Here is a 9,733-nt window from a genome sequence, read left to right on the forward strand (position 1 = left end):
AGGGAGGAGCCCCCCCGCCACGGCGTCTCCGAGGTTCCTCCCACCGCCCCTTGTGCCTGACCCTCCCAACAATTCGACGACTTTTCCTATTTAATCTTCACTATATATATATATATATATATATATATATATATATGATCTGCCGATTGTCTAATTTCCAAGGGTTGTTTGTGTTTTTTTTTTGTTTGCCCTTGCTTGTTGAGTTAGAAGTTTCAATAGCTTAATTAGGTCTTTTTTCCCACCATGGAGGAGGATGTAATCAATAAGGAGACTGATCTTTGTAATAAAGCTTCTTAGTTATAACATTAGCGAATAACGAAGTTTATATTTCTCTCTCTCTCTCTATATATATATATACGTCATGCATTTATATCTTCATAAATAAATGTTTTTTTTTTCTGTGGAGAATTGCGGACTAATGTTTATGTGATTATAAACCAAACAATCTGCATAGAATCACCGTAAAATCTCCATAATTATCAATAATTTTTGTTCACATTTTGCTGTCGAGATGTAAACTTGTTGTACCTAAATTATCCGGTGTCTCTGACGAATTACTTTGGTTTCATTAATTCCGATTGTTTTTTTTTTTTGCAGTTTCCAATTCCATAACGTATAAGTTTTAAACATTAATTCATCATAAAAATGTTAGTGATAAACATCAAGTTTGACAACATATGTTTTTAGAGCGCAAAGTGTCGCAAGTTCTTTTTTTTTTTGGTTGAGAAAAGAGTATTGACACTCATACATCACCGAAATCATGTGTTCGAACTTATTTTCAGTAGATGATATATGGACATGAATTCAAATAATTCGACCACTAATTTTTATTCAAAATTTTTGCACCCATCGACCGCATTTTTTTGATGAATTCTATTTTTGTTTCAGTTTTAGGGTAACATTTGAATTACAAACTTGTAAAGGGGTGCTGAAAGTCCACTTTTTTTTTTTTTTTTTTTGAGGGATAAAACGAGAGAGGGAATAATAATATAATGGAAGGAAGAAAGGACCACCAGAGGAATTGCATGGAAGTAACGTAGAATCCAACGTTATAGACCCAAACGACCTTTCGGTTCCCGAGACGTGGACCAGGCTTGTGGGCCGCTATCGTCTCGTACTTGTATGCATACAAATTTATGCACATATTTGTATATAAAATATGAATGTTGACATTTTTTCAATATTCTCTTGATTAATTGTATGCCGTGTATACACCGAATTTATACTGTAAGCATGTAATCTTTCTGGGTGTTGGATGTTGAAATTATGACTCGAAACATACCAAAAAAAAAAAAAATCTAGAAAGGACAAATGTAGAATAAACAAGCGTTAGAAATAATATCGTATTAACAAAATGAATTGTCAAGTACGGAATGTAGTCCATTTTTAAACGTATGAAACCGATTAGAAACATAAGTAGAGAACATGTCCAGCGTATTCACATAATCTTCGATATAGAAATGTCCATTCTTCTTTTAGATAAATTCAATAATTTATTTTTCTAAAAAAGGGTAACAATATATGATAATTTGTTGCATAAAACGCAGATTACGTACGGACCATGCAAAAATATTAAACCGGCTTAGCGTAGCCCACGATTATGACGTTGTTCAATCTAACCCATGGCAGTTAGACGAGTGTCCAAACAATGTCTGTTAGTGCACCCATATGTCTAATACAAACGTCTCAATTATTACACATATACATGTATGCATAGTGCCCGTGGCACCATGATTGTTGGTTCTTGTGGAAAATGGGGTCCAAGCCATCAAAGATGACGTTGTTGTTGGTTTTTAAAAATCATTATCCATGACTAAAACACCTTCCTTCTTGTAATATTTTTTTTCCTGTTATAAAGGTGGTGCATATGCTCACAAAGTCTACTCTCTCCCTCTATGTGTGTGTATATATATATATGTATATGTATATGTATATGTATTAGATGACACACACACCCCTTTTTGCTTTTGTTTTGAAGATTTATGGTAACTTTTTTCGCCCCATGGTTAATCTTCCTTGTATTTAAGGAAAATGCTATATCCACAAGAATTATGCCAATTTCATATACAGGAACATGCACCAAGTAGTAGATATTAGAAAAATATCATGCCAAAAATAAATTATAGAGATTGGAAAATACATCCAACAGCTATATATGTGGGGGTATTGAATTTAAATGATTGTGGCAAACATAATCGATTTTTGTGGTCAATATAGGGACTCAATGCGACATAAACAAATTAGTGTGAGACAGCGTCAAAAAAATCAAATCGCACGACGGAACAACAGCGGTCAAGTGCCCATATAATGTATCTATATATACTTCGCCAAAAAAATAATACAATAAAAAAAACACCTTCACGATAAAAAAAATATATCCCATTTTCTTTTTTTATTTTGCCAATTATATGTCTGGATCGTATTATTACGCTGACGACGAATGAAATCATAAATTTTTTGGTTCTCGTATTGCATAATATTCAAAGAAGTATTCATTTCAAGAATTATTAAAATTAAATAATATTAATAAATAACAAAATTTGAAATGATCCAATAGATCGTGAACGAATGGTCAAGTTTGGGATAGGAGGTAACTCCACCTTGAGGTTGAGTGTTCGATTTTTGGCTTGTGGGAAAAGAGTTAATTTATGGGTTTATATGATCTATATACAAAGGTTGCTTCTGGACTGGAGATTTACCTATTCAGCGCGTCCGAAGGGTAGCAGCCGTTATAAAAAAAAACAAAATTCGAAATGATCTGTTTTCAGCTCAACCGGGCCCAAAGAGAAAAAAGGCTGAATTGCATTTAAGATTGGCCCATTATTAAAAGCCCGATAAATTTAATGGGCTGGGCCCAAAATCGAAATCTTGATCAAGGGGACACCGCCTGCGGCGCTGCTTCTGCACCATCTGCCTTTAAAGAGAGTTTCTGTTTTTCTCTTTCCAATTTCAGGGTTTGCTTGAATTGGAGAAGAAAGGTATCAGCCTTCTCCTGCGATTGGGGTTTTCGCCGACCCGGTAGTTGAAGCTGTTCGATCGGTCCAAGTGTTGGAATTTCTGGGTTCTCTGTGAAATTTTGTGAGATCGATCTGTTTTAGTGTCGCGAAGATGGCTCCAGCTCCCGATCCTAACAACGTTGGCGGTGGTGTGGAGCGGGATGAAGCTACGTTGAAGGTTCCATCAAAGGATCCCAAGAAGAAGGAAGAAAAGAAGGAGGAGGACCTGGTGAGTTTTCTTCTGTTGGTTTTGGTTTTCTTTTCGGAAATGTTGCGAGGCCGCTGAGCTAGCGAAAATTTTTGGTATTTGGGGAGTTCAGGAATTAAGTTAAGCCTAGAGTTGTGGGTTTTGCTCCAATTTCGAATCTCAACCGGAAGGTTTTATAAAAATTAGGGTTTTGTTGGTAAACGAGTGAGTGGGATGTTTCTAGAATCTATATTGACCTGCAACAAAAAAATATGTTCTAGTTCGAGGATACTTCTTTTGTTTTCCCTGGCTGTAGTTCTCGCCTGGTTGCTCTAATGACTAAATTTGCATCTGATATGATTGTAGTCTGAAGAGGACTTGCAACTAAAGCAGAACCTGGAGCTTTATGTCGAAAGGGTTCAGGATCCTAATCCAGAGTTGCAGAAGGCTGCTCTTGAGAGCATGAGGTTACTTCTGAATCTCACAACTTTACCTTGCGCTACAAGGGCATGGTTTAATTGTTTAACTTAAATCTGAACGTAGTACTAACTGATGAACTCGTAGAATTTTGTAGTTTAGCTGCTTTTAGCCCAGGTGCCACAGTTTGAATCATGCGCCGTCTCCGTTCATCATTGGTGGTGTGTTTTTATCTTTTGTTTTATAGGCAGGAAATTCGAGCTGCAACAAGCTCCATGACTTCAGTTCCTAAACCACTTAAGTTTCTTCGCCCCCATTATGGAACTCTGAAGGCATTTCACGAAAAAATGGCTGATTCTGATCTGAAGGTATGTTAAATTCATATTTCGTTGATAGCTTCTCTATTCATATTCCCTGGTTATGTTTTTATTGTGCCATGTTTTTTTTGTTTGCAGAAATACCTCGCAGACATACTCTCTGTCCTGGCGCTGACCATGTCTGCTGATGGTGAAAGGGTATGCATTCTTATTAGGGAAATAGGCTCATTCAAAACATGTTTTCTAGCTATTTGTTTTAATTTCAATGGGGATACATATTTTTTCTGCAGGTTTCTTCTTTATTTCCACATTTCCCCCTTTTTTGTTTGACATTTGACATGGATTGTTATTTAATGGTTCTTGGCGATTTGAAATTTGTTAGTTATTGAGGTAATAATTTTTATCAGTATATTGTCTGTGTTCTGTATTTATGTTTCACGTGCATCTCTTTCAGGAAAGCTTGAGATATAGGTTGATGGGATCAGAGGGTGACATTGGCTCATGGGGTCATGAGTATGTCAGAAATTTGGCCGGAGAGATCGCACAAGAGTATACGAAGCGTCAGGTTAGCAATCTACATATCTATTTGGTTTTTGGCCAATGGCCATGTAATTTTCGTAGTATTTTTGTTTGCGTTCTCTGCGTGTCATGTCAAGTTATTTTCATGTTTTTCTTTCTAAAGTTTAATGTACTAAGAGTTATACTATTTTGCCTATTTTCCACTGGGAAAGACTGCTGATATATGGTTATCTACCCTTCGTTCCACATTTGTCATTTCAGAGCGATGAAGCCCCTATTGATGATTTAATGGAGCTTGTGCAGCAAATTGTTGCTTTCCACATGAAAGTGAGATCCTACGCATGTTATCTTTATCTTCCTTTGCTTCATGTTTTGTACATGAGTATGAGTAGATTTCAATTTCTCTTTTAGTTTAGAAACGTTTGTTTTGTAGATTCGCGACTAGTCCCCCATTGTTTTTTTTTGCTAAAGGATTTATTTTTGTTTTTTGCAGCATAATGCAGAAACTGAAGCTGTTGACCTTTTGATGGATGTTGAAGACCTTGATCTCTTGCTTGAGCATGTTGACAGCACAAATTTCAAGAGAACATGCCTTTATCTCACTAGTGCTGCAAAGTAATTTCCTATGACTGATTCTACAAATAAATTATAAAACTGTTCTGGTAAAAAATTGAGATTCATTTCTCCATTCTGCCTTGAAAGTGGCGCTTCACTGCTGGGGTTTTGGATCACGTCTTATGTAGTGCTGAAGCGTTTATTTGATATGCTTGGTTTTATTGTCTAGTCTATTGTAGCTTCATTTGGCCTCTTGTCTTTGGTTTTTCAGATATCTCCCAGGCCCAGACGACATGTTGGTTCTAGATATTGCTTACATGATCTACATGAAGTTTGAAGAATACCCAAACGCCTTGCAGATTGCATTGTTTCTAGATAACATGCAGGTGTGGCCTCTATTCTTGTATGACAATGATATCCTTTTCATTATTGCTTTCTGAATCTTGGGCCGGCTGGACATTATCTTCTATGATCAAGGGAATTTTCTGATGCCAATATTTCTTTGTTACAGTATGTGAAGCAAGTGTTTACCTCATGTAGTGATTTGCTGAGAAAGAAGCAGTTCTGCTACATGATTGCCCGGCATGTGAGTCGTAACATATGTCTATCTTACTAATTTTTTCTTCTATTCTTTCAGCTGTAATTATTTTGTGCTTTTTGGATAAGTACTCCTTCCAGAGCTCTAGTAATTTGCCTACTCATACTTGTTGACATTATGTTTCATTATTACATAGCTACGGTTGACAAAGATATGGTTGGTAGTTTGTCAAGCATGATCCTGAAGGGTGTGTTGCTTATGTCAGCTTAAAGAAGTTGAACCTAGTTCTGGTTGTCCTCTTGTTTTGACATAGTGTTAGCAAGAGAAATGCTTCATTCATTAGTCACATCTTGGCCTCTTCGGTTCTGATATGGTCCTACACGCATCAACTGCTACATCATCTTTGCTCAAGATTGCAATTATGTAGATGTGTTGCTTGCTGATGTAATTATGGTTTCTCTTTTCTCTTGCAGGGTATCACTTTTGAACTTGATGATGAGATGGTTGCTGATGATGATGACAGAGAAACCCTTCAGGATATTGTTAACAACACAAAATTGAGTGAAGGATATCTAACTCTTGCACGGGATATTGAGGTCATGGAGGCCAAAACGCCCGAAGACATCTATAAGGTCTTCTAGTTTTTTGTGGATAAACTGTCTACTTCTGGTATATTTGGTTACCAATTATGTTTTGTTGGTTATTGACCTGTGCACGTGAATTTTGTAGGCTCATTTGCTTGATGGCAGGGCTAGTACCGGGGCGAGTGTGGATTCTGCCAGACAGAATTTGGCTGCAACCTTTGTGAATGCATTTGTAAATGCCGGTTTTGGACAAGTATGATGACAAATTTATTTTTGTTGCAGAATGGCTGTGGTATTTCTGCTGTTGTCTTGATATATTTCCTTATTGCAGGATAAATTAATGACAGTACCCTCAGATTCAGGCAGTGGCTCTTCTGGAAACTGGCTCTTCAAAAATAAAGAGCATGGCAAGATCAGTGCTGCTGCTAGTTTGGTATGCTATTTGTTTATAGATGGAGTATTCAGCTGTCACACTGCAAAGAAAAGATTTGTCACTTGACCTCCTTGATTATAAATGTTAGGGTATGATTCTGCTGTGGGATGTGGACTCTGGACTTGCTCAAATTGATAAATATTTCCATAGTAATGACAATCACGTCATTGCTGGAGCATTGCTGGGAGTTGGTGTTGTTAATTGTGGCATCAAGAATGATTGTGATCCTGTGAGTTGATATCTTCGTTTAATTTATTGGAACTCTGCTCATTGTTTGGCTGCCATCCCCCTTTCTCACTCAGCTTTATTCTCAGGCATTGGCTCTTCTTAGTGACTACTTGGACAAGGAGGATCCATCTATCCGAATAGGTGCTATCATGGGTCTCGGAATCGCATACGCTGGTTCACAGAATGAACAGGTGAATTACATGTTACCTCATGCTGATTTGGATCCAAAGGGAAGCTATTGGGTTATGGATCATGTATTTATTGTACGGTACCATGTTGAATATGTGATGTGATTTTCATGGTTATTAATTTGTTTGCTGTGTTGGCAGTTAAGAGGCAGATTGTCTTTGATGCTGAATGAAGCAAAAGCTACTCTCGATGTTATTTGTTTTGCTGCACTTTCTTTGGGTATGATATTTGTTGGTTCCTGCAATGAAGAAGTTGCACAGTCTATTATCTTTGCTTTGATGGATCGGAGTGAGGCAGAATTGGGTGAAGCCGTTACTCGTTTCTTGCCTCTTGGGCTTGGACTTTTGTACCTTGGCAAACAGGTAGACAATGTGCTAATATAACTGCACTTAAGATTTCAACTATTGGGAACAGTACCGGATCATTATTCACCTTGGTGATGAATGTGAATTCATTCTAATGTGTTCCAGGAAAGTGTGGAGGCTACAGCAGAAGTTTCAAAGACATTCAACGAGAAGATTAGAAAATACTGTGATTTGACGCTTCTGTCTTGTGCATATGCTGGGACGGGGAACGTCCTTAAGGTATATAGTCATGGATATTACATTACTCGTTACTTTTTTGGTTCAATCTGCTGACTTTGTGTATTCATGCAGGTTCAAGACCTTCTGGGGCAGTGTGGAGAGCATCTTGAGAAAGGCGAAATTCACCAGGGTCCAGCTGTACTTGGACTTGCCATGGTTGCTATGTCTGAAGAATTAGGTCTTGAAATGGAGATTCGCTCTTTGGAGCGGGTGCTGCAGTATGGAGAACCGAACATTCGCCGGGCTGTGCCTTTGGCTCTTGGTCTCCTGTGTATATCAAACCCGAAAGTAAAGATTTTGCCACATCATGTTTCATGTCATGAGGTTTGGAATGTTTCTGGTGGCTTGAAAGAGCAGTGCAGGTTGTTTGATATTTTCTCATTATTCTAGGTGACTGTGATGGACACATTGAGTCGGCTTAGCCATGACACGGATTCTGAAGTTGCCATGGTGAGATTTTGATTTTACTTCACAATCTCTCTCTACTAATAAGTTGTATAAGTTGACTTTTTTTTCTCAAAAAAAAAATCTGAATTCTACAGGCTGCAATCATTTCCCTGGGACTGATTGGTGCTGGAACTAACAATGCACGGATAGCTGGCATGCTTCGGAACCTTTCCAGCTATTATTACAAGGATGCCAGCCTCCTCTTCTGTGTAATCAGCTTTTTGATTTCCTGCAAAAATTTACATTTTCTGTCGACATGTTTGTACTCATTTCATGACCCATTCTGCAGGTGCGTATCGCTCAAGGCCTGGTGCATTTGGGGAAGGGTTTGTTGACTCTGAGCCCGTTCCACTCTGAGCGTTTATTGCTATCACCGTAAGTTGAACAATTTGTTTTAGAACATACTACTTATAGCTTGATTTCAAAACTTAAAGCATATGACTCATTGCTTCTGCTTCCTGCCCAGAACCGCACTTGCTGGTATTGTAACATTCTTGCACGCGTGCTTGGACATGAAATCCATCATACTCGGGAAATACCATTATGTGCTGTACTTCCTTGTACTGGCAATGCAGGTGAGATGCAAATTGAGTAATTAAGTCAGTTGGTTCCCGTTTCTTTCTTTTACTAGTCTCTGTGGCGTGACTGATTGTTATTATATATATATATATATATATATATATATATATATGTAGCCGAGGATGATGATGACAGTGGACAAGGATCTGAAGCCCATCTCAGTTCCGGTGCGTGTGGGACAAGCCGTGGATGTGGTGGGACAGGCGGGGCGACCCAAGACCATTACCGGATTCCAGACACACTCGACTCCTGTCCTCCTGGCCGCTGGCGAGAGAGCTGAACTGGCGACTGAGAAGTATGCTCTTTTTTTTCCCCTTATTTTAAACTAGTCTAAAAAGGACGGGGGACATAACAAACGTGGTCGGATGGAACAGGTACATTCCACTGTCGCCCATACTGGAAGGGTTCATAATTTTGAATGAGAACCCTGACTACAGAGAGGAGTGAAGACTGAAAGAACAGCAAGTAGCTGATGGGAGTGAGCCCTCTTCCCCTGTTGTCTCCGATGTTTTCCTAGTTAAAGAAAGGGGGTGAATGTGGTGAGGGTGCTGGAGCTTTTGTTGTTATGTTTGTTTGTTTTAGGAGAAGAATTTTTTTACATGACTTGAATTATTATCGTTATGGTTATTTGGGAATATTCTTAAATGGGTATTTCGAGAACAAAGGCAATACTTACACCCACCCAAGGATTGAAGCTCCTTCCACACTCACAGTCGCAGACAGGCACCGAGTGTCTGAAGTCGTTTTGATGGTTTTGAGTGAAGTGACTTTCCTCTGAATAAAACATGGCAGTGAACTGTCCCCCCTCAAGATGGGTGCAATAAATACAGTCATCTACCTATGAGAGACTTAAATTCTCCATTTCCATCGAAGCCAAAACAATGGATAAATGCATCTTGACGTCTTCTTCTTTTTTTTTTTAATACAATAAATAAATGCATTTTGACAGCTTCTTCCTTTCTGGGTATGTTTTTATACAACAGATATATGCATTTTGACACGTTCCTTCTTTTTTTTTATAAAACTTGAAAAGATGGCTTCTTCATGATTTGTACAAAACACGAGTTTAATGGCCGGGGCCTCTGGGGCTTGGTCCAGAAGACAAACTGTCGAACCGCCACCACCCCATTCTCTCCTTCTCCTTCCCCAGCTCCTCCGGC

The 9,733-nt window shown here is 38.4% G+C and overlaps 1 protein-coding gene across 1 annotated transcript; it reads left to right on the forward strand.

Moving 5' to 3' along the window:
* Nucleotides 1-2,929: 2,929 nt before the first annotated feature.
* On the forward strand, nt 2,930-9,521 carry LOC104804050 (26S proteasome non-ATPase regulatory subunit 2 homolog A). Its single transcript, XM_010528201.2, has 23 exons — nt 2,930-3,225; nt 3,550-3,650; nt 3,848-3,968; nt 4,056-4,115; nt 4,372-4,482; nt 4,698-4,763; nt 4,930-5,051; nt 5,263-5,377; nt 5,503-5,577; nt 6,003-6,161; nt 6,259-6,366; nt 6,445-6,546; nt 6,635-6,775; nt 6,861-6,965; nt 7,104-7,325; nt 7,434-7,547; nt 7,620-7,835; nt 7,938-7,997; nt 8,090-8,203; nt 8,284-8,369; nt 8,461-8,569; nt 8,690-8,868; nt 8,948-9,521. Exons 1-23 carry the CDS (start codon nt 3,109-3,111, stop codon nt 9,018-9,020), a joined length of 2,676 nt encoding a protein of 891 aa, XP_010526503.1. The 5' UTR covers nt 2,930-3,108; the 3' UTR covers nt 9,021-9,521.
* The last annotated feature ends 212 nt before the right edge of the window (nt 9,522-9,733 follow it).

This window comes from Tarenaya hassleriana, unplaced genomic scaffold, assembly GCF_000463585.1.
Source record: "Tarenaya hassleriana unplaced genomic scaffold, ASM46358v1 Cleome9, whole genome shotgun sequence".
Taxonomy (NCBI): Eukaryota; Viridiplantae; Streptophyta; class Magnoliopsida; order Brassicales; family Cleomaceae; genus Tarenaya; species Tarenaya hassleriana.